Source organism: Nicotiana tabacum, chromosome 4, assembly GCF_000715075.1.
Source record: "Nicotiana tabacum cultivar K326 chromosome 4, ASM71507v2, whole genome shotgun sequence".
NCBI lineage: Eukaryota > Viridiplantae > Streptophyta > Magnoliopsida > Solanales > Solanaceae > Nicotiana > Nicotiana tabacum.
Window position 1 is genome coordinate 35026089 of NC_134083.1, and position 25531 is coordinate 35051619.

General features: G+C 39.1%; 3 protein-coding genes across 4 annotated transcripts; 2 read left to right on the forward strand and 1 right to left on the reverse strand.

The window, feature by feature from the left end:
• Positions 1–5748: 5748 nt before the first annotated feature.
• On the reverse strand, positions 5749–14009 carry LOC107830941 (protein NUCLEAR FUSION DEFECTIVE 4-like). Of its 2 annotated transcripts, none has more exons than XM_075251668.1 (2): positions 13460–14009; positions 5749–7352 (listed from the first exon to the last, which is right to left on the reverse strand). In XM_075251668.1, exons 1-2 carry the CDS (start codon positions 13928–13930, stop codon positions 6168–6170), a joined length of 1656 nt encoding a protein of 551 aa, XP_075107769.1. In that variant the 5' UTR covers positions 13931–14009; the 3' UTR covers positions 5749–6167. The 2 variants fall into 2 exon arrangements, with proteins under 2 accessions (XP_075107769.1, XP_016514121.1); XM_016658635.2 differs by lacking the exon at positions 13460–14009 and adding an exon at positions 8680–9334.
• Positions 14010–19093: 5084 nt separating this feature from the next.
• LOC107821624 (uncharacterized) lies at positions 19094–19660 on the forward strand. Its single transcript, XM_016648059.2, has one exon. The coding sequence runs from the start codon at positions 19094–19096 to the stop codon at positions 19658–19660; it is 567 nt and encodes a 188-aa protein (XP_016503545.2).
• Positions 19661–22462: 2802 nt separating this feature from the next.
• On the forward strand, positions 22463–23326 carry LOC142179868 (uncharacterized). Its single transcript, XM_075250757.1, has one exon. It carries the CDS (start codon positions 22463–22465, stop codon positions 23324–23326), a length of 864 nt encoding a protein of 287 aa, XP_075106858.1.
• The last annotated feature ends 2205 nt before the right edge of the window (positions 23327–25531 follow it).

The window sequence follows — 25531 nt, forward strand, 5'->3', positions numbered from 1 at the left end:
ATCTCCCCTTGAAGCTCTCCAAAATCGTCCAAACCAAATGAAAATGGGAGAAAAATGGGCCAAGTCCCGTTTTTATAAAAACCCTTCTGCCCAGCGACATTTCCGCACCTGCGGCTCCATAGGTGCGGTCCAAATTTCGCTCTTGCGATCCTTACTACCCAGCCAAGACCTCGCACCTGCAGAAGTTTCTTCGCCTCTGCGAGCATCGCAGGTGCGACCTGCTACGCGCATCTGCGCAATTTACACACTAGCGGTAGTTGCCTCGCGCCTGCGCACACGCAGGTGTGCTTCTCCAGTCCGCTTCTGCGGCTCCCCCAGCTCCAGTCCCTTCTCGCTTCTGCAAGAAATTTGCCGCACCCGCGATTTCGCACCTGCGGCCAAAGTCACGCAGGTGCGATTACACCAAAAGCATTGAGCTTTAGAAATTCTTAACTCCAAAATCGATCCGTTAACCACCCGGGACCCCATCCAATCACACCAACTAGTTCCAAAACACATTACGAACTTAGTCGAGCCTTCAAATCATATCAAACAACGTCGAAATCACGAATCGCAACTCAATTCAAGCTTTATGAACTCTAGAACTTCAAACCTCTACATTCGATGCCGAAACCTATCGAATTACGTCCGATTGACCTTAAATTTTGCACACAAGTCGTATTTGATATTACAGACCTACTTAAACTCCGGAATCGGAATTCGACCCCGATATCAAAAAGTCTACTCCCGGTCAAACTTCTCAAAATCCTTCAGCTCCCAACACCAGAATCACCATACGGAGCTATTCCCAGACTCAAAATCCCAAACGGACATCGACTTTGGTGTCAAAAGTGCGGATATCAGGACTGCCTCATCGACCGCGAATATCTCCTTTGCGGCCGGTTGTTCTCAGTAAATTGTTTTAATCCCTCATTGCGTTGGGAATTTTAACACCTGGTGTAGTGTGGAGGGCACTACCCTTATGTTGTGAATCCACTGCCTCCTGAACAGAGCATTATATCTCATATCTCCTTAGATCACGTAGAACTTTGCTTCTTGGATGGTTCCGGTGGTGTTCACCGGTAGTGTTATCTCCCCTTTAGTGGTCTCACATACATGCCATGTTGAATCCATTTAGAACTCAGACTGCAGGCACAATTTGGTCTTGTAGACCCAGTTGCTCTACAAACTCTCGATCTGATGATATTGGCCGAGCTACCTGGATCAATTAACACACGTTTAACTCGAGATTTATTTATGAGTGCATATATTACCAGTGCATCATTGTGTGGCTGCACGATGCCTTCAACGTCCTGGTCATTGAAAGATAAGGTTCCTTCTGGCACGTAATCTCGAGTCCGTTTTCCCTTGTGATGGATACTTTGGTACGCTTTACCATTAGCCCATGGGGGACGTCAACCCCACCGATAATCATATTAATGACGTGCTGAGGTTCCTCTTGCTCGATCTGCTTATTAGAGTCCCTATTCCTGAAATGGTTTTTGGCTCGATCCTCAGGAACTCTCGGAGATGTCCGTTGTTGAATAACTGGGCTACTTCTTCTTTCAATTATCGGCAATCTTCAGTTCTGTGGCCGTGAGTGCCATGGTATTTGAACATTAGGTTAGGGTCCCTTTTGAAGTTGTACTCCGATGGGCCTGTCGAAACCGCTTCTGCTCATGAGTCCCCGGTTATTTTGACCTCGATCGCTTCTCCTTTCACTTCTCACAGGGTTTCGCCCAGACCCATTACCTCTCCGGTCTCCATTGTATGGTTGATACCGGTCCCTATTTGATCGTGGTTCAGATCAATGACTCTATTGGATCTGTCAATAGATCTGACCGGATAAACGGACCCGGAAGGGGCCCCAAGCTAATCATCTTCAACCCTAATTTTTTATTGATGCCGGTTATGTACGTCGGCCCAAGTTACAGCTGGATATTCTATCAGATTTTGCTTCAACTGTTGTGAAGCCAACGAGCTTCGAGTATTGAGTCCCTGGGTGAAGGCCTGAACAGCCCAATCGTCCGTGACCGGAGGCAAGTCCATTCGTTCCATTTGAAACCGGGACACGAATTCCCTGAGCATCTCATTATCTCTCCGTTTTACTTTGAAAAGGTCCGACTTCCTGGACTCGACCTTGATGACCCTGGCGTGTGCTTTCACGAAGGAGTCTGCAAGCATAGCAAATGAGTCAATAGAATTAGGGGGTAAGTTATGATACCATATCATAGCTCCCTTTGACAAAGTTTCCCCGAACTTTTTCAGCAGGACGGACTCGATCTCATCATCCTCCAAGTCGTTCCCTTTGATGGCGCACGTGTAGGAGGTCGCATGCTCATTTGAGTCAGTTGTTCTGTTGTACTTAGGAATTTCGGGCATGCGGAACTTCTTTGGGATTTGCTTCGGAGCTGCGCTTGGAGGGAAAGGTTTCTGAACAAACTACTTGGAATCCAAACCCTTCAATATCGGTGGTGCTCCTGGGATTTGGTCGACCCTGGAATTATAGGTTTTCACCTTTTTGTCATTGGCTTCGATTTTCTTTTCTCCCGATTCTACCCGTTTTGTCAGTTCCTCAAGCATTTTTATGATCTCGGGGTTAGTCCCGGGTTTAACTTCACTCGGCCTCTCCGTGATTGGTTCATTTCTGCGAGTGATTTTCCGGGACGACTCGGGCTCAACTCTGCTGGGGGTGCGACTTTGGTTCTGCAGCGGGCCTATCGCTGCATGTTGGGCCTGTAGCATTTCGAAGATCACTCGCAAGTTGATCCCATCTCCTTCACCGTCGTGTGTATTTTGGGATGCCGATCGGATTACCCCGCGGACGCTGTTCTCAGGATCGGTATGCTGATTCGCATTGATGGCCACATGTGAGTTAGCGTCGATTGGGTCTGCGACCGGAACTCCGCTGGGATCGACAGGGGGCACCTCGTTATCGGGTACCATATTGTTGTTCTCGACGTGGTGACCGGACTCAGCATCCACGTTTAGAGGTGCAGATTGGGAGTTCGACATTTTGAACTTTGACTGGAAATTAAAGACACTTCAAAGAATAAGTGTAAAATATGGTGCGTTATAGAAATTTGTATCAAATTGCCACTATTATCTTTAGCCCCAGGGTGGGCGCCAAACTGTTTACCCTAAAAAATGGATAACAATTAAATTTGTAAGTGATTTTAAGGATACATAAATTTATTCAATACAAACGGTAAAGATTGCTAGAATAAACAGATAAAAGATGTTATAGATTATCAAATCGCTTGAAAATAAGGGGGAATGATTCTGGACTCGAGGGCAGCCTCAATGAGGTATCCGTCTTCGATCTCGGGCTTATAATAATGAAACATTGATCAACAAATATAAGGGCTTTGAATAACAGAAAAAATAATACTATATTGCCTTGATATGCGTGTATAATATGCTAAATGAATAATCAAACCCCCCTTTATATAGTAGGAGAGTTCTACTCTAGGTACAATTCCATAAAAGGTAAAAAAATCTTTCGTTTAACTAATCACCGGATTTTCGCCGGTACGTGCCGAGATCCACACCGCGATACTTGGCCGGCCACAGATATCACGGCCTCCTGTTAATCATGTTAGGTCGCCCAATAATGCTCTCTGAAGTCTTCTAGAGTTGGATTGATACCTGGGTCACGACCCCGATATTCTCGAGGGCGGGCATCGTGCCCTCGGAACCTGTCTCGATGAGTCCCTTACCTCGATTCCGGCTCCTTGTCATCACATCCCTTACTCGATTTATTTTATCGGAGACTAGGCCGTCTCATGGGTCCGGTTTCACCCGTATACAAACGGATATACTTCGATCGGTTTGTTCATACATGATAAGTTTTCCTCAACCCTTTTCATTTTTTTAAGATATATAATGACTAACGAGGATAGTAGGACGGACCTCTTTAGAACGTTCTTTACAATCTCCAGAAATAAGCAAGTCACATAGAGAATCAACATTTATGAACATATTCAACTGGTCTTTGACCCACATCTATCCTCAAGATCTTTCCGAGCAATGATCTCTTGTTTTGTGCACCACTTCCAATCATAAGATACAATAAACCATCTGCAGGGCAAAAGAGAATCTGGCCTCCTAGAACTCCCCTGTCTAGAAGTCCCATTGTAAGAATCCTCCTCACTTAGCTTCTAATGGACTAGCAATTTCGAATGTCAAGAAGATGATCAAAGTAGGACATTAGGGGAACTTCAGTCAAGAAAATCCATAAAATTATATAGCGATGAGGCAAGCATGGAGGTATACCAAGGAACGTGTTGATGCAGTACTATTTGCTGTGAACTCTGCTACAACAATATGATACTGGCATGGTTCAGTGCCACTTTCAACTGGAAGCTTTGCTTGATCACATTTTACTTCTGAGTTACATGAGCATCTGCCTGAACATACCGAGTGTTGCAACTTATCACAATTGTATGAAACAAAGAAACGACCATTATTCACAAAATTAGGATGGAAAGCTATTCCAGTACACCTAAATTGGTCATCAAAATGCACTTGCTCAGTTATATCTAGAAAGGGCTTGGATTCATCAAGATCCACATTCTATTAGATCCATCCTCGGGAACAGTAGAAATCCATACCTTAACTTTTCGGTTGCACAAAAAGATTCGGTCAGGGTGTGGAACCATGCTAATGTAAGACCAATTCCCAATTTTGTCAAGGCAGGCACCATTTGGGGCCTGAGGAGCTTCAGCAATACCAAGCGAACCCGTTTTTCTATTGAAACAGACATCCAAGCCATTCAAGGACCTACTATAGGTTTCACAGAAGGCGTCCTTTGATTGCCAATGATGCATCAACTGCATAATGGATTCAGATGTTCAAATGCAGAAAATGGGGAGTGCATAATGGACGCATTCACACATTTCTCCCAGACCTTAGAGCAGAAGTCACTTGATCTTTTATCCTTGGGCTGATGCACCTTCCCAATGGAAGTGAAGTTGCACAAAGCTGGTAGATCCCTACGAGCTGAGCCAAGTTGAGCAGAATACTGATCACATATCTGCTTCAATAGAAACCATAGGACAAAAACCCCATTAAAAGAGCTATCTAAATACACCAACCTGGCAGCTGTTCCTCTATTTTATCACATAATTGCAAATCGGAATACTCAAAAACCTCAAAGATAGAGAAGCTCAAAACTAGTCTTGTCTGCTAGGCGCAGACATAGGAATACATAGTTAAGCACAATTGCTTAACTTGGCCGATTTACTGGAACTGGGAAGCCATCTTCAACCACAAATGAAACAACTATTTGAAAAATCATACCGAGACTCCTTTTTTCAGAGTTTTGTGGACACTTTGTAACACCCATTATTGTCAATACCCAAAAATCATAGCACGGAGATATAGCACTAGCCACTACATGTCAGTCGAACTACGGATTGTACGTTCAAGCTACTTGGAAGTGAAAGTTGAAACCATATTAAATAGAAAAGGAAAAAAAAAATAGAAAGACAGCGACATAGTATAATCAGTTCAAATATAACTATTCCCTCGAGGCTAATTCTTATAAAACAACAACAATAACAACATACCCATCCATTATCATCTCTTTCTGTGAGTGTCATGCATAATGTTGTTTTTTTAATCTTCCTTTTCATTTTTCCCTTTAATGGACTGTAATTCTTATAGGGAAAAATGAAAAGGAAGATTAAAAAAACAGCATTATGCATGACACTCATAGAAAGAGATGACCAACAAGTAAATACTGAAAAAACTCATCCAGAGGCAGTATTTACACCAACCTAATGAATAGATGACATATATCTTTATATACACTGGTACCACTTGACCATAGTTAATGAATACACATTTCACTCCAATTTAGTGTAAACAGTGAGTGTGAGTGTTTTTCCTGATGAATATTGAGGACCCATCCGATTTGCCAAAGGCATTTCATTCCTTTTGCATGCCCTCCTTTGTCCGCTATTACTTGTCACTTCAGCTATCAAGACCACCAATTAGTACTTTCATATCCAACAATGTCATGCATAGTGATACAAGCCCATAAACATATCATAAGTTACAAACTTGCTAATTAGTAATCTACCAGCCTAATTGTGTAAAACTGTGTACACTATGTTACAAAGAGGTGTTGCTAGGGGCAACTGCGTTCAGCTACTATTCTCCTCAATTTTATGTATCAACGAGAACTAACTAGCTGCAACTCTTCTGTGAACAACATTATTATAGAAATTTCTTGTCCGAAAGAACAAGGCCAGGGCCACAAGAGCCCCAAAGAAAGTCGAAGCTGCCATGATAAAGAATGACAACATGAAGCAGTGAGTTCCGGTACACAAGTTCCCTTCATCCGATGCTTCCTTATCGTAGATATATCCAACTACCCACACAGACAGTAGGTAAGATCCCACAGGGCTTGCTACAGTTATGGTGTTAAATATTGTTCCCAGATGCCCTGCACCAAATATCTCAGAAGCTATTGTAGGCATTAGTGACCATTGTGATCCATAACAAATACCAACTATAACAGAGCCGGCATACAAAGCACCGGGCAGACCAGACGCTATTACAGCATGGCCAACAGTCATACCAGCCAGAGTAATGGCAATAAACAATGGCCTTGACCAACCAAGTGAGCGTAAGAAATAATCTGACACATAACCAGCTCCAAAGCGACCAAGAAAATTCCAGATACTCCAGAGAGAAACTAAAGTGTTTATCTCCAAAACTGTGTACCCAAGAGACCCTCCTATTTGGCTAATGTTATTAACTGTGGCCAGCCCTGATCCCATTCCACATGCAGTGGTAACAAACAAAAACCAGAAACCAGTGGTGCACATTGCCTGAAGAAGGTTCATATCTTCCCCCCATTCCGGAGTCTTCTTCTCATTTCTATCTCTCTCTTGATCAGCTCCAGCAGGCAACTCGTCATAGTCATCATGACTTTGCCCCATGTCCACAACATGCGTCTGAGATCTATTTTGCTCATATGCCGGTGAGTTTTGCTCGAGTAAGTATTTAACTATTCTATAAGACTTTTCCTTGTGGGCACTGATTGCAACAGAGATCGGGGAAAGTAGCAAGAAAATGAGTACAGCAAAAGTGGTGATGCGAACAGACAATTGTAAAGAGAAGATATTTCCCACAATTATTACTGCCGTGAGATAAGAAGCCAGGACCAAAGCAATCGATGAGAAACCATTCAGATGCTTCTTCTCATCATCTTCATTTGTTTGCGAGATTGTTACGAACGACATAAGTAACACAGTAGTTATAGGAGGCAACAACGCCAATAACAGAAGATATGCAGTGGGCCTGTTTCTAAAGATTGTCTGATATACTTGAATTAAAATTGCTCCACTCAACCCGAGGAAACCCTGCACAGATGGAAAACAAATCAAAATCAAAGAAGCGGAAAAGGGAAGATAAACTGGAAGCAATATACCATAAACAAGATTAGTATCATAAACCTTCTGAGATTCCAACTCATTACTCTCTGATCTCTATGATCTTTGTTTTTTACTTTGAGACTTGGTGCTGAAATCAAAGGAATGGCAATTCCTTCTATATTATGAAGAGAGATACAATTAACTTCTTGAACAACTTGCCATCTTTAGTTAATTATTCGGAGGCCAAAAGAAATGACAAGCCACAATATCATTCAGCCGACTATGCCTCAATCTAAACCTAGTTGAAGTTTGCTCTATCAAGGCACATTTCATATTACTGATTGTTTATTCTTTACTAAATTTTTATTTTAAGGCAAATTAAGAGTTCTCTAAAACTAGGTTTTCTAAATCACACTTATTCCTAAACAGACATAAAAGTCTCTAATTAGAATGAAATTATTTAAAGAACTCTTAAGAATGAACTTTATGCAACTGTAATAACGACAACAGCAACTAAGAATTGAATGCAACTGGTTGGTATCAACTATATACATCATTTGCTTCCTTTGGGTTTTGTGCTTAGGTAGATCCACATTGATTTCGAAGAGATTGTAGCTTTTTTGTAATAACTTCTTCAATTTATTTTAGGTCTAGCTCATTCCTTTCACCAATCTCATTTTGGTCAATACATATGAAGGTCTACCCAAGATATTACTAAACCATCTCAAGCGACCACATTTTATCACTAATATGTGCTACTTGCACTTTTTGCCGGGCATGACCATTTCAAGTTTTATCCAGCTTTTTATGACCGGACATCTATCATAACTCCCGTTTTTCTACAAATATTATCTTGTAAATATGTTAAAATTTCCGATTTTACAAACGTTCTATAGAACATACCTTTCACTTCGTTTTGTGAAACACTCCCATAGCACTCCTCAGTTTAAGTCATTCAATTTCAACTGTATGTGTCCATCATACCATTTCATTGGAAGATTGAATGTCGAAATCAAAACATTGTCTGCATTAAGGCACGACAATCCCATCTAATCTCATTTCATCATCGTTCTTATACGAGCCTAAAGTTGTAATGCATATCCTATCTTACTCCAAGGCGTGCTGCATTGCTCAATTAGTCTACCACTCTATATTAATTGCACTGTCTAATTGATAAGAGTACAGGAAATTGAAGTCCATAACAAAGCTTGCAACTTAAATAAACATAAAATCGAAATCCATGACAAAGCTTGCAACTTAAATAAAAAGTTCATTTTTTCCCTAAACCTCAAATTAGACGGATTGAGAAACGAACCTTCATGATGCCAACAATGGTGCCTCTATAATTAGGGAAATTGTGGACAGCAGTGACAACATTGGCCGTGTTGAAGAAAGTCATAGCATGAGCAGCTAAAAGCATGTAGAGGCACATAACCAATAAAGGGGGTTTAGGCAGAATACCCACGACGGTCAACCACATAAGAAAATACCCAGCAAAGCACTGAACAGCTCCGGCAAGCAGCACCACCCACGGCCCACCAAAACGGCGGCGGCGGACGGTGACAGAAGAGTATAGGAGACCGGAAAGAATGCCGACATTAGCGCCAACATCTTTGAAAACAGAGACAACATCGAGGGCAGATTGATCGTATCCTTGGCTAGATTTGAGAGCAGAAGAGTAGATGGCGAAGGTGTAGAGTGAGCCGCTGGTGCACTGGATCCAAATGCTGGTTACTGTGGCTACCCATTTGGTGTTGATTTTGGCCTTGAAACTGGGATTGTAATCTGGGTCTAAATCCATTTTTGGTTGAGGAGTGATAAGATATTCTAGGATTAACTCGACGTTTTCTTTCGCAACTAATTTGAGATTTTCTGATTTCCTCAACATGTTGAGTGTTGACATTTTGGGCTGCCAGGTGTCTGTACGTTACACTACTTTATTCGTGCCATGTCAGAATTAATATTAATATTTATAGTAATTGATTGATACCATTGTTCTATAGCACGTGAACGTGTTTCTTTTCCTTCTATTCACCTTTGAAGAAAGAACGTTAACGAGTTTCTTTCTAAATTTAAAACCTCTTTCTTCTTGGTCTTTGAGGTAAACAATATTTACGCTATTTGCACATTGATCGGCATCCACATGGAGAAAACACCGATGTCAAGTTAGATAAGATCTATACTTTGAAGTGACTTGAACTAGAAATCAAGCCCCCACTTGAATCACTAAGTCAAAACTTAATTAACAATTATTGGGACCTCTTGGAATTAGAAAATTTATATGTTTACTTTTTCTTTTTGCACAGAAAATTCATATTTTTACACCTAAAACCTGCTGTTCTATCTTACCTTCTCAAAGGACTAACAATGTTTTTTTTTAATCTTTTATGATAGCTAATACGAACTCCAATCTAATAGTGAAGGTAAAAAAAACTTATCATTAAAGCAACCTCTCTTGTATTTGAATCATAGTTTAATTTTCAACCATATCCAAAATTAAGAGTATTTGTTGCGAGATTACTAGTATAACAAATTGGAGTAAGTACGTGTGCTATGTGCTTATGACTTGGAAATAACTTCTTGAACTTCCTTAAGCAAGGCCTCATATGAGAGAGAACAATTCAGACATGAAATGCCATGTGTTTCTGGTAGGCAATCCTAGAAAGTGAGTGTTACATCTATAGAAGAGCTCCTCACCTGACACCTCATTCAGCTGAACCTATTTTGGCCTTTTGCTTTTCTTTTCTATGTTGTGAACTTCGATTTATTCCTGAATTCCAATTGGATATTTCCATTTCGTTCTTCCCGATTATTTAAACTTAATTGTAACTTTTTGTCAAATTGTAGTTATTGATCTCCTATATGGCTCTACCTATTGAGTTGAAGAATCACATCGTTATAGATTTATAGAGGCGATTTTGAAGAGTCGAAATAGTTGAATCTGACACAAAGACCCCAACATGAAGCAGTAAGTCTTCTTTCGCTCTATTGCAAGTTTGAGATTCATAACCCACAAGATGGCATTTTCAGTTGTTGCTCTAAAAAATGCCAAAGTCGATGTATAAACTTCGGTTTTTTCCCTTCTTTTCAAGTCCTTTAAGAGCACCAAAAAGGCAACAAACCAACATATGAACCCCAATAACTCACAATATTCACAATATCTACAGCCTCCTTCCACAGTTTTTCCAGTTTCCCACTCCACTCCAATTTCAGGCAACAGAAAATTTAAGATGGGGACAGAATAGCCAGTGCACTCCGCAAGGATTGACAAAAAATACAGAAATCTTGGCCAGCATTTATGTGAGCAAATAGGAAAAAAAAAAAGATGCTTTCAATGTCTTGCACTTGCGATCAACATAACAGCACACGAGAATAGAACCTTCTCGTCCTATAAAACAATGCCAAGGCAACTAAAACTCCAAAAAGACTTACAGATGCTAATATGAAATAAGATAACATGAAGCAGTGAGTGCCAAAGCACGAATTTCCTTCTCCTGATACCTCTTTGTCATAAATATAGCCGATTACTCTGACAGATAGTATATAAGATCCCACAGGACTAGCTATGGAAATTGTGTTGAAAATTGTACCCATATGGACCACGCCAAATATCTCTTTAGTTATGGTAGGCATCAACGACCACTGCGAGCCATAGCAGATGCCTACTAGCAGTGAACCCACATACAGATTTCCGGAAAAACCTGAAGCGATAATTACATGGCCAACAGTCATTGCTGCTAGAGTAAAGACCATGAATAATGGCCTTGGCCACCCTCTCCTGAGTAGGAATATATCTGATACATATCCAGCTCCAAGACGGCCAAGAAAATTCCATATACTCCAGAAAGAAACTAATGTACTTCTCGCCAATGTTGTATAACCAAGTGATTCCCCAATCTGGCTAATGTTATTTATTGTGGCTAGTCCTGATCCCATCCCACATATCATAGCAACAAATAGAAACCAAAAGTCTACGGTGCACATGGCTTGCCACAAATTTTTTTGTTCATTCAGGCTGCAAGATAGAGCTAGCCTTACGCTGCACTGTATCTGTAGGCACTTCATCATAATCCCTAAGATACCCAACATCCAATTTATTAGGACTCTCCAATTCAGGTTCATCTATCAATAAAGAACTAGAAGATGTGATTGATGGAGGCAGTCTCTCTAGATCAACCCTTTGGGCCTTGAATGCGACACTAATAGGAGAACAGAGTAGAGCAAGGAGAACCAAAAATGTAATAATGGTTGCCCACTGTGGGAAGACAAAGACATTCTCCAAGATTCTTAAGAGCAGTAGATATGCAGCAATAACTAAAGAAAGTAATAAGAAGCCATGCAGATGTTTCTCCTCATTTCTTGAAGGTGTCTGATGGACTCTCACCAAAAACATGAGCACCAGAGTAACTATGGTCGGCAGCAATGCAAGCATCAATATTAGAGAGCTCGGGTTGCCATTCGATAAGGTTTGATACACTTGTATTAGAATCGCTCCACTCAAGCCAAGAAAACCCTGGCTTAGCATACAACAAGATACCTTAGCACTAATTACACGAGAATTGTTTTCTTTTTTAAGAAAATCAAGATTAATAAAAACGTAAAAGGAAATATGATGCTGCTCTTCAGACTCCAATAAATAAATCTGATTAATCACGAAGACAAAATAGTGTAAAAACTCCTAGGTATAATAGGTTGTGATTTTCTCATAATTGGTCAATAGTTGAAAATACTAGGTTCTCTTGCAGGTCTAACTAGTAATCGACAAGTAAAAGTGAAAAAAACAAGTGGAGTATGTAAATCAATAATAAAGAGCTGTAAAACTGATTAGCATTGGCTAATCTTTTTATTCATTATTTTCTATTGTTTGCAAAAGTATGCATTTGGTTCCTTTTCTGTAGCATATGATGTTCCTTTGAACCTAGTGATGAAAAGTTATTTAGTCACGCCGAGGGTCTATCGGAAACAGCATCTTTACCTTCAAGGTAGAGTAAGATCTGTGTATATACTACCCTTCATATACCCCACTTGTGGGTCTATACTGGTTTTGTTGTACAGCCAGAATATTTTAAGCGTCAGTTGTCCAAAGAAGAATATTTGTTCTTGGCAAATTATTAAACATATGGCGTATTAGGTAGACTAAGGCCAGCTGCTAGCACGCCTCTTGAAGGATTTTTAGGGAATAGTGTATGTAACACATTTTTTGCACAAGTCTGACAATTGCTGTGGTGCTAGATCTACATAGTTATATTCAAGTATCTTAAAACCAAATAAAAAGAAAAAAGATATTTCCAACTTGGACTTCTTTATCAACATAAATAAATACTCTTGAAATGTCCAACAACGACCAACTCCACAATTATTGAAGCTTTAACAGGCTAATTTCTGTGTTAAAATATCATCACATGGCAACTACATCAAACTAGAAACCAATCAGGGTTCTCTCAGGCTCTATTAAATGTCATTCGGTTATACATGCCGTTTCATTTTTTTTCCATGTCGCCTTGAAAAAGTTAGTACTCATATGTGATAAAGTTGTTGTCAAGGAATTAAACCCAGTTAAAAAAAAAAAATTCAAAGATGCACCTAAGCATCTAGCCAGGAAAGCTGCAAATATACATCAGAAGTATTCACAGTTAAGCCTAAAATTTTCAACCCATGAGAAATGTTTAAACGATCTGCTTAGACTTCTGTCGTTTGGCAATCAGGATAAACAGTGAAAGATAGAGTTACGTACAAAATTTTATATTTTTCAGCTGTCAGATCATATGTCACCAAAAAAAGAAGAAAACTTTATTCTTATCAATCCCCAAACGTGAAGCAACTCCAACAAGAGAATGCTTCACGGCTTATCAATCCCCAAAACGTGACCCATGGATAGAACCCTTTATTAACAAAAGAGCTAAACTATTTACAAGCGCGCTACCAATAATCATTAGTCCAATAGCGTTGAACATGAATAATGGGCAGGATAAAAATTACATAAAAAATTGGAGCACAATTTTCTAAATCCACCACGCAAATGAACATTAGTATTAACAAAAGTAGAAAATCACTCCTCTAAGTAATTGAAAATGATATCGTAATTCGTAACATACCTTCATGATACCAACAATAGTGCCACTGTGGTCCGGGAAGTTTTGAACGGCAGCAACGACATTAGCAGTATTAAGAAAAGTCTGAGCATGAGCAGCGATGAACATGAACAGGGACATAATAGCCACAGGCGGCCTGTGTATGATTCCGGTGACGGCGAGCCACATGAAGAAGTAACCGGCAAAGCACTGGACAGCCCCAGCCAGATGGACAACCCATGGCCCACCGTGGAGAAATGACAAACGGCCTCGGTTGACCGTGGGATTGGCGGCGACAGCCGTATAAAGGAGGCCGGAGAGAATTCCGGCGTTAGCGCCGATATCTTTGAAGACAGAGACGGTATCGAGAGTGGATTGATCGTAAGCTTGGGTGGACTTGAGCACAGGGGAGTAGATACCGAAGGTGTATGATGCGCCGCTGCTACACTGGATCCATATGCTAGCCACTGCTGCTAGCCATTTGCTACTCTCCATAGCAAATGTTGTGTGTCTCGGAGTAGAGTATAGCTGTCATGATAAATACAAAGAATTAATATGACGCATCTTATTCTTTTTATTTTTTTTTATTGTTTTTAAACTTATTTTTTGGGTCTTTCTTTCGGAAGAGCTATTGGTTATATTTTGGGTCCCATGAGTAATTTGGAGGTGGATTATGGATATTTTATTGCCACGTTTATTCCTATTCTACTATGTTTTCTTTAAATTAATCGTGTTATCTGCTTTTTCCACTAAAATAAGTTTTAAGATATCTAATATTAAGTTTTAAAATATCTATTATTAGCGGTGTTGAGTTGTCAAAAGCACCTAATAATAGGCATATTCCGCGTTTTATTTTTTGTTAGGACCGAAATAATCATGTGTCATGCGAAAACTAACAAAACAAATTTTTAACGGCAATAAATCAGATAACAAAAGAGAAGTTTACCAAAAGAGATAAAAATATTTAACGTGGTTCGGTCTATTGACCTAAGTTCACAGGCGAAGATGAGCAATCCACTATATAATAGAGAGTACAAAATATCGATAGAACAACCTCACAAAGAGTCAAACACCACTGGCCAGCTAACATTTGTCCCGAATGTCACGACCCAAAATCTAACTAGTCGTGATGGTACCTAACCCAACCCGTCAGGTAAGCCAATTAACAACTATTCAATTTAATGAGATTTATTAAGAAAAGAAATGATAATACAACTGCTTTTATACAAGAGTTTCCCAATGACTGGCAGTACAAATCATGAGCTTCTAAGATTTAGAATTTACAAAGCTGGTATGAAATAAAGTACATCATCTGTTTGAACTATATAGGAACAGATTAAAATTCTAAAGCTACCAAGATTAAGAGGCAGTTATGACCGGAACGCCGGTACGTCTTCAAATCCAGTTCCCTCCGTGCACATCAACATCAACATCCAATATCTGTACGCAAGGTGCAGAAGTGTAGTATGAGTACAACCGACCATATGTACTCAATAAGTAACAAATCCAACTTTAGGTTGAAAGTAATGACGAGTTGGGACAAGGGTCAGAGTCCAACTCCAATGACCAATAACATCTCATAACAACACAATTTAAAGCAGCACAAGTAATAATTCAATAATAAAATGCTTAGCTCGTATACAATTTCGGAAAATAAATATTTTCTTTTCAAGTATAACAGTAAAACTCAAATCTTTTGTCGAAATCACCAAAAATATGAGTAAGTCTAAAATCTATGATTTTTCTCAAAAACTTTAACGACAGATAAGAAATTCCATTATTAGATGGCATGAGGAAAAATACTTCTCTATGCTTACATATCAAGTATGCGTGTCTAATGCAATGCAACACAATGATGAACTCATGTACTCGCACTCTCAGAATACTCAATCTCACTGTCTCGCATTTTCACTCATCACGCTCAATATTCAGCACACTCAGTCACTCGACACTGTACAGGGAAGATCCAGCCCAAATATAAATGACAACTCGCGCACAGTCACTCAGTATTGTATATGGCCAATTCAGCCCAGGAAAGATCCATCCCAAATATATATATATGTGATAACTGACATGCAGTCACTCAGTACTGTATAGGGCTAATCCAACCCAGAGAAGATCCATCCCTCAATATAAATAATTAAGCATGATCCATGCCCAGAGAAGATACATCCCTCAATATAATATCAATTGCGCTCACTGTGGGTGTGTAGACTCCGGAGAGGCTCCTTCAGCCCAACCGCTATAATAAGCCAAACACATGCATAAATCAATAAAAAAATATATGTTGTGGCATGCAACCCGATCCCATAAATATCACTCACAATCAGTCCTTCGGCCTCACTCAGTCATCAATCTCTCCAGTCTATCGTGCTCACAATGTCATGAAACTAGCCCAAAATGATGATATGATTTATCGATAAATAGCAACAGAGACTGAGATATGATATGCAATGAATGAACATGACTGAGTACGAAAATATAATTTAAACATATAATTCGACAGCAGAAATAACCTCAGCGGGTCCCAATAATACTAGCATTTGCCTAAGCATGATTTCTAACCTGAGTCACAACTCAGTTTCTCTAACACATGAAAAATACAAATCAATTGGCTACATAGCTCTACGGAATCGACCGAGTCTCAATTTCTATGGTGCACGCCCACATGCTCGTCACCTAGTATGTGCGTCACCTCCAAGCAAATCACATAACATGTATAATCAGGGTTCATACCCTCAGCTCCAAGTTTAGAAGTGTTACTTACCTCGAACAAGACAAATCCAATACTGAGCAAGCCGGTCGATGCTTCAAAAATACTATCTCACACGTACCGACCTCCGAACGGTTCGAAACTAGCCAAAAGCAACTCAAATACATCAATTAATGCAAAGGAAACAAACCCAATCGATAAAGGTCGAATCTTTAATCAAAAGCCAAAAATCAACCCAAAAGTCCAACCTGGACCCGCGCCTCGGAACTCGACAAAACTTATAAAATCCGACAACCCATTAAATTACGAGTCCAACCAAACTAGTTTCGCCCAAATCCGACTCTGAATCGATGTTCAAAACTTAAAAATTCATTCTATGAAGTTTTAGACAAAACCCCCAATTTTCTCTTTAAAATTCATTAACCAATTGCCAAAAATGAAGATGGATTAATAAAATAAAATCAAAACCAAGTATAAAACACTTACCCCAATCCTTGTGATGAATTTTGCTTCAAAAATCATCTCAATCCGAGCTCCATAGCTCCAATTATGATAAAATGGCTGAAACCCCCGAAATAGAGTACTTATAATTCTGCCTAGGCATTCCTCTTACGCGAACGCAGAAAACCCATCGCGTTCGCGATGAACAATAATAATCTGCCACCAAAATACTCTACGCATTCGCGGCATAGCCCTTGCGAACGCGATTCACAATAGCTCCACCTTACACGATCACGTAAGCTACTTCGCGAACATGAATGCATACTCCCTAGTCCCAGCTTCTCATCTCTGCCCTATGCGAATGCAGTCATAAGGGCGCGAACGCGATGCCCAGACCTCACAAAGGTTCATGAACGCAATGCCACTGGCGCGAATGCGATGAAGGAAAATTGTTAGCTCCTCTGATACACTTCGCGATCGTGTCCCAATCTTCGCGATCGCGAAGAAGGTTTTGAAAACACCAGCAAACAGTAGCTACCAGCAGTGCCGAAATGAAGGAAAATGATCTGAATACCATCTGAAATACGCCCGAGCCCCTCGGGACCCCGTCCGAACATCCCGACAAGTCCCATATCATAACACGGACTTACTCGAGGCCTCAAATAATGCATAACAACATCAAAACAACAAATTGCACCTCGAATCGAACTTAATGAGCTTTGAACTTTTCAACTTTCACTAATGCCGAAACATATCAAATCAACTCGGAATAAACTCAAATTTTTCACACAAGTCCCAAAATGACATAACGAAGCTATTCTAATTCCCGGAACCACAATCCAAATCCGACATCCTCAAAGTCAACTTCCAATCAAACTTATGAACTTTCCAATCCTTCAAATTTCTAATTTTTACCAATTAGTGCCGAATCCTTCTAGAAATATCCAAATGCAACTCCGGGCATACACCCGAGTCCAAAATCACCATCTGGACCTAATAGAACCATCAAAACTCTGTTTCGAGGTCAAATTCACAAAAATCAAACTTGATCAACTCTTCCAACTTAAAGCTTCAACGATGAAATTCATTCTTCCAAATCGATTCCGAATAACCTGAAAACCAAAACCGACAATTCACACAAGTCATAATACATCATACGGAGCTACTCATGCCCTCAAACTACCGAGCGACGTGCAAAAGCTCAAAATAACTAGTCGGGTCGTCACACCGAAATTCTATCCCTAAAAAAGACTCTCAAATCCCTTATGTCTATATTGTGGATGTTACTAAATGAGAAGAAAAGATCCTCAATTTCTAGAAGTCCAAAATTTTTCTTTCAAGAAAAAGGACTAGCCAAGTATGAAATAATTATAATTTCCTTCTTGTAAAAGGAAAAATTAATTATGGTAAATATGTTGCCCTTCATTAAAGAAATAAGAGAACCAAATATGGTAAAAAAATCAGGACAAACACCTAACAATTATTCGGTATGCGAAGAAAGTCTCACACCGGTAGATGAATAGATTGGGAGCCTATATATAAGGTGTATGGATCTCATAATGGCTTGAGATCTTTTGGGAAAAACCGTGCAGTCTTGGCCCAAATCGGACAATAGCACACCATGTTTAAGAGTTCTACGGGCCGGTTGAGTCCAACAACTGGTAGCAAAGCCCAGGTTCGATGCGACGAGTACGGTGATAGCGAAGTGATGGTGCGCGGCTCGATTTACTTAACCTTATAAATTTGGAGATGCGCACACAAGAAGAATCGAGTTTTGGGCTTCGGTTGCCATAATATACTAACAATGTGGGTGACACACAATGAATCTTGAAAATTAACCCGTGGATCGTGGTAATGAGCCGTGTAAAACTAAGTTCGAGGGGAAGACCCATGGATCGTGGTATGGTAGCTGAAAAGATTGGAAATATACATATAAGGTGTAGGGATCTCTTAATGGTGTGAGACCTTTTGGAAAAAAAACGTGAGGGCTTAAGCCAAAGCGGACATTGGAGAACTAAACTTATTTTTGTAGGGTTGAACTTGTACCACATTCTTCTCTTGTGGTTGTAAAATATTACAAATATCCATTCTTTATCGTTGTGAAAGAAAAACTATTTTCTCATATGCTAAAAGCAAGTTTGCAACTTTGTACGTCAGGAAAAGTGGGATAAGAAAAGTGAAACGGATGAGGGACTAGGGCACGAAAACTCTCTCAGCGCAAGTTTGCTAATGTGCGTCATCCATGGGGAAAAGAGCTCGTGTTCCATCCCAGAAGGCTCTCCTAGCTCAAGCAACAACATCGTAAGGTCAATTTCAGCAGAAAAAAGATGTAATTGAAGTTCAAGTAGTTGAAGAAAGCAGTAAGTCGATGAATGATACGGCACCAGTCACGAAGGAACAGGAAACCAATGGAACAGTAGCATCGTCGGCAAAATCATGGACAGAGGTTATGCAGAGGCCAACACACTAGCCCTAGGCTCTCTTGGACGGAGGAAGTCGAAGCAATGGAGGAAAAGGAGAAGAAGAAATCTGTGTGGGACAACTTTGACATCGGTAAGATTTCAAATGCAGGATATAAAGTAGAATTTATCTCCCCAAAAGTACATGGTGATGCTACAGTGTGTGAAATAGAGATAGAGGACATAAGATCGGAAATAGAATACTGGAAAAATACAGTTGTCTGCTATGTCCTTGGGGCTTTCCCACATTTCAATGTTTTAAATAGTTATGTCCAGAGATTATGGGGGAAGCATGGCATTAACAAAGTTTCAATACTAAGGAATGAAATTGTGTTGGTGAGATTTGACTCAGAAGCGGGGAAGAATAAGGTTATTGAAGGTGGAATATACCATTTTGACAACAAGCCATTCATAGTCAAAGTTTGGACAACAGACATGGAGTTCACGCGTGAGGAGCTATACACAATGCCTATATGGATACGATTACCAGGATTGGATTTTAAATATTGGAGCCCTAAAGGGTTGAGTAAAATAGGAAGTTTAGTAGGGAAACCTCTTATGGTTGATAAGAACACAGAAAAAAAACTAGGCTTAATTTTGCTCGCATGTTAATTGAGGTGGAAATGGAAGCATAAATGCCAGACAAAGTTTGGTTCAGGAATGAGAAGGGAGCTTTGATTTAACATAAGGTTATGTATGACTGGAAGCCTAGCTTGTGCAAGTTCTGTAACAAGTATGGGCACAATGAGGAAGAGTGTAGAAAGAAGAAGCCAACTGCAGTTCCAACTGAAACAAATCCAACCAAAGAAGGGGAAAAGGAAGTTGAGCAGAAGAATGCTAAGGCACAACAAGCAACTACAACTTCTAGCCTGGCAGGATAGACTAGGAACCAAAAACAGCAACCAGATGAAAGTGTCAAAAGTCCCAAGATAATGGATGGGAAAATGAAAAACAGGTGAATGAAGGATGGATCACACCAATGCATATAAGTAAACAACAAACACACAGCACGCAGCAGGCAACACATTTCAGGTGCTGGAAGAATCAGGGACAAGTAAGCAGTTACAAGATGGCGGGGCTAATACTGTGGGAGGTAGATCTATTCCCAGCATGGGGAACGAATAGTTTACTTTGCTGGAATGTAAGAGGCTTTAATGGGCCTAATAAGCAAAATTATGTTAAACTCCTTTGCAATAAGCAGGAAGCTAGATTGATAGGATTGCTAGAAACCAAAGTAAAAGTCAATAAAATAGATAAGGTAGCAAGTAGTATGTTTGGTGGTTGGACCTACGTAACCAACCAAGATATGCATTACAATGGGAGGGTGTCGCTCACTTGAAGACCATACTACTTTCAGCTTAATGTCCAGAGCAAGATAACTCAAGCAATTACATGTAGAGTGCATCATGTAATTGGGCAAAGATCATTTCTCATTATTGTGGTGTATGCTTTCAATAGTAGGGAGGAAAGAAAAGAGCTCTGGAACTACCTGAATGCTACATATCAAGGGTGTCGTGAACCTTGGATCATCATGGGTGACTTTAATGCAGTGTTGAGAATGGATGACAGAGTAGGATGTCTTCCTATTACTGTAGGGGAAATTAGAGATTTTCATGAGTGTGTAGAAACATGTGGTTTAATTGAAATGCCACAGCATGGGAACAGATACTAACGGAATGACAAAAGTGGAGATCAAAGATTTTTTTCAAAGATTGATTGGTGTTTGTCAACAGGGATTGGCTGGACAGAATGCCTGCATATAATGCTACTTTCTTTCCTGAAGGAGTAAGTGATCACTGCCCAATTAGTGTTCACCTAGTCAATGCTCATTGCCAAGGAAGAGACCTTTTAAGTTTTGTAATATATGGTCACAAACATCCTCACTTCCTGGAGATAGTAAAGGAAGGATGGGAAGGATGTGTTATGTTGCAAGTAGTGAGGAAGCTGAAATTACTGAAAAGGAAATTAAAGGGACTGAAATAGAGAGATATTAGAACTATAGTGGATGAGGTCAATGACTTGAGGGAAGAATTACAACATATACAAAGAGCAGCACAACTGCAACCAACAGACACCACACTCATGCAATTAGAGAAAGAAACATATTAGAAATTTAGGCAGAAATCATACATGACAGAAGTATTGACGCAGCAAATGAGCAAAGCTACGTGGGTGAATCTAGGTGATGACAACCCTAGCTATTTCTATTCAGTAATCAAGCACATAAGACTTCAACAAGCAATCACATAGCTGAGGGACAAACATGGTTAATTTCAATATGAATCCACAATAATTTCCAACATACTTGTGGAATTTTATCAAGAGTTGCTGGGACAGAAAGGCCACAACAGAACAAGAGAATTTAGAAGGTTTTTACTTAATGGAATAGTACTAACAATAGAACAACAACTGCAACTGGTTCAACCATATAATGAAAAGGATGTCAGAAACTCTATGTCCAACATAGATAAGAACAAAATCCCAGGTCCAGATGGATATGGGAGTGAATTCTTCAGAGTAGCTTGGAAGATCATAGGGACAAACACCACTGAAGCTATTTTGAAGTTCTTTGAGAATGGCAAACTACTCACTCAGCTGAATGCTACAATGATCTCTCTAATTCCTAAGATTGAAGCACCACAGGATGCTGGACAGTTCATGCCAATTTCTTGTTGCAATGTGATATACAAGTACATCTCTAAGATGATTTGTAAAAGATTAAGTGTGGTCATCAAATCTATTGTGGCTGAAAACCAGGTTGCATTTGTGGAGAGAAGATCTTTGGTGCACAATGTGTTGATTTGATATGACTTACATGGGCATTATAACAGGAAAACTACATTTAGGTGCTTTATGAAGATAGATCTAAGGAAGGCATATGATATGGTAAGATGGAGTTTATAGAAGAGGCTTTGACTGGCTTTGGATTTCCTGCTGCATTTATCCAGCTAGTAATGACTTGTATATCTTCCACAAGATTTTCTGTCAAGGTAAATATAGTAGGGTACATGTATTTTGAGGGAAAAGAGGTCTAATTCAAGGTGATCCCATGTCCCCTTTGTTATTTGTGTTTTTCATAGAGTATCTAGCAAGAATACTAAAGAGGATGAGTAGCCTACCAGATTTTAAGTTTCATCCTATGTGCAAGAAGACCAAATTGACTCATTTGATATTTGCTGATGATTTAATAATTTTCTGTAAAGGAGACATTAAGTCAGTGAGTAGAGTAAGGGAAACACTTCAACATTTTAGTGAGGTAACTGGGATGGAAGCAAATCTGGATAAGTCTAACCTATTTGTGGCAGGTGTAGATGAGGAACTGAAGAAGCAACTACTTGATATAACAGAGTTCTCCTTGGATCTTTGCCAATAAGATACTTGGGGTTGTCACTGTCCTCAAAGAAGTGGAGCAAAATGGAGTGCCACCAACTGGTTGAAAAGATCACAAGCAGGATAAAAATTGGCTACTCAAGAACCTTATCTTATGCAGGGAGATTACAAATCATTACTGCAATATTGTTCTGTTTATACAACTTTTGGGAAGCGGTTTTCATACTTCCACGGAGTGTTCTAAAGGAAGTTGATAAACAATGGAGAGACTACCTATGGGGAAATAAGGAGGATGGGAGGAAGATTGCTTTAGTCTCTTGGGATAAAGTTTGTGTCCCAAAGAAGTATGGAGGTTTGAATATAAAAAACTGTGCTAAGTGGAATATGGCTTCAGTGGGCAAACTAATATGGCAACTGACCATGAAACAAGTCACTTTATGGATTAGATGGGTGCATGGATTATGTATGAAAGATAGTGAAGATTTTTGGAGTCACACTCCACCACAAGATAGCAGTTGGTATTGGAGGAAATCAAACTCCCTTAAAGCAGAGATGACTCATTGGTACCACAATGGTAGATATTGGTTGACACCTAATGGAAAGTACTCAGTATCAAGCAGCTACCAAGCATTGCTGAACAATGTTCAGAGATGGAAGGAGGCAGACCTGGTGTGGAGCTCTCTATTGTTTCCTAGGAACATGTTCCTTTTGTGGTTAGCAAGTCGGAAGAGATTACTAACGAAGGAAAGGTTGGGCAGATTGCAGATTCAAATAGACTCCACAATGTGTGAGTTATGCTATGACTTAAAGGAGGAAACACAGAGGCATTTGTTCTATGAATGTGGATGGACAACAGAGCTGAGGGACAAGTTGGAAACATGGTCAGGCATTAAGATAGAAGGGAAAGAAGTGTTGCAGTCAATACGGTGGATCAAAAGAAGACATTGAAGGCAGTTCAAAAAAGAGATAGCAGCAACAATTCTTGGAAGTGAGATATATCATGTATGGAAAGCTAGAAAATGAAAACATTTTAAGGCGACAACTGTAAATATAGAGGTCATGATCACACAGATACAAAAGGAACTTCAGGAAAGGATGGAACATAGTAAGAGCTCCAAATGAGCACGTAGGTGTAGTTTTTTACTGCAAAGATTTTGTAATCAGTTGCTTTGGTTCTTTGAGGCTGGAAGAGAATACACCTCATGTTCAGAGGTCGTAGTAACTCCAGTGCTCTTTGGGTGTATTATTTGCTAGTAAAAGTAATATTTCACAAGTTATTACCAAAATAAAAAATAAAAAAATAAAAAAAAATTTGTACGTCAATTTAGTTCATTCGTGTAGCAAAATGAAATTCGCATATTTTCTTGGATGCAGGTGAATGTGATCATAGCATTCCCTCAACTTCTCAAATTGCATAACTAGAGATATAAATAACATGTACAATTTAGTAGTATTCCAAAATGAAAAAATAGAAATACAAATTAAAATTGAATGGATAGACTTTTTCATTTATTTATATTATTTTGTTGTCATTGTGAATTTTTATGTAGGGATATTATTTGAGAAGTTGAGTGGCGTGAATGGATTAAATGCATGCGTATGACAGTATAAAATAAAATAGGATAGACTATTGAAGAGAAATATAAAATTAACACATAAAGTATAAGTTTATCTATATGTAATTAATTTCAATAGACTTTTGTTACATATAAAAAAAAGGAAGAAGAAAAATTGGGGGAAAAAAAGAACCGAAACCCACTGTGATTGCATCTGTTACAAGTCCATAACTCATGGGAGGTCTGTGGATGAAAAATATTTTTTTTTGTGAAGTTAATTTATTGTACTTGGTTGTGTTAAATTTTCAGAATATTTTCCTCAGTGGTAAAATTTTACACCGAGTGAGAAAAATATTTATACGGATTTTATGCTATATGGACATTTTTAGGATCATCATTTATATTTTTATCACCATAAGACGATATCCTACGGATTTTTCTTCTTTTCTTCTTCTTCTCCTCCTCCACTTCCTCCTTTTTCTTCCAATAAATATGAACACACAACTAATTATCTGAATTGATTTGGTTGGAGAAAATTAAAAAAGACTATTGTTGAATTTTTGTTGAGCTTGAAAAAAAATTATCAAAGAAGACAAAATTGGTCATTTGATTTTTGAAGGCTTAGGTAGAATCTTACTATTGAAAATGGTTGGAATTGGTATAAGAGCTTTGTATATCAAATTAAGAATCAATTGAAATTGATTTGGATCAATTTTGAAGCAAAAAACATATTGGTCAATTTCTATACAATGTGTTATGATGTCGCCAGGATCTTGGCCATAAATTTTGACAATCACTAAAATTTTCAATCACAAAAGCTAAAAATTCTTCATGATCCGTCAGGTTTTATGGCAAAATCATGGTAATCACCATATTTATAAATAACATATTATGGCGATCATCAAGATTTGGCTAGAAATCCTGACTTTACCATAACTTGTTAAGGAAAATCTTTCCCTAATTAAATATAAAATTCTGGCACGGCTATTTTTTTGAAACTTTTCTTAAGGGGGCCAAAATTTAAACGATGGAACTATATGACTATTGTGTAAATCCCCCAAATATTTATGAGCAAATATCACTTTTAGCCCGCGCCAGAAACTATTTATATTCGGTAGCCGAAAAGTGTATAACATTTGTGTAATTTTTATATATATAATATATAGAATGCATATATATACGAAAAATATATAAAATTATTTTGAGAGCGGCTATACAGTATCATTTTTCTAATATTTTTATGTCATATGTGGATGTGAACTATTTTGAGAAAACCACCCTGTATAGCCCCTCAAAATTTTAATAGCCCATATTTTCCCCCTGGACCCGAAATGTCCCTCCGGCCCAAATATATTACATCTAATGGCCCATAATCCATAATACACTGACCCGTCTCTTAACTCATTTTCCTATTGCACTCGGCTCTCAATGCATTGACCCGCCTATCGAAATACCATTTCTTCTCAAATACAGCTTCTCCATGTTTACTCTTGCTCTCAATGTAAGTCAAAATTTTAGTAGGTTTTTCGATTTTTGTTTATAGTCGACTCTATAATGGAGGAAAAGAAGTCTTTGAAGAAAAATAGGAAGTTGAGGG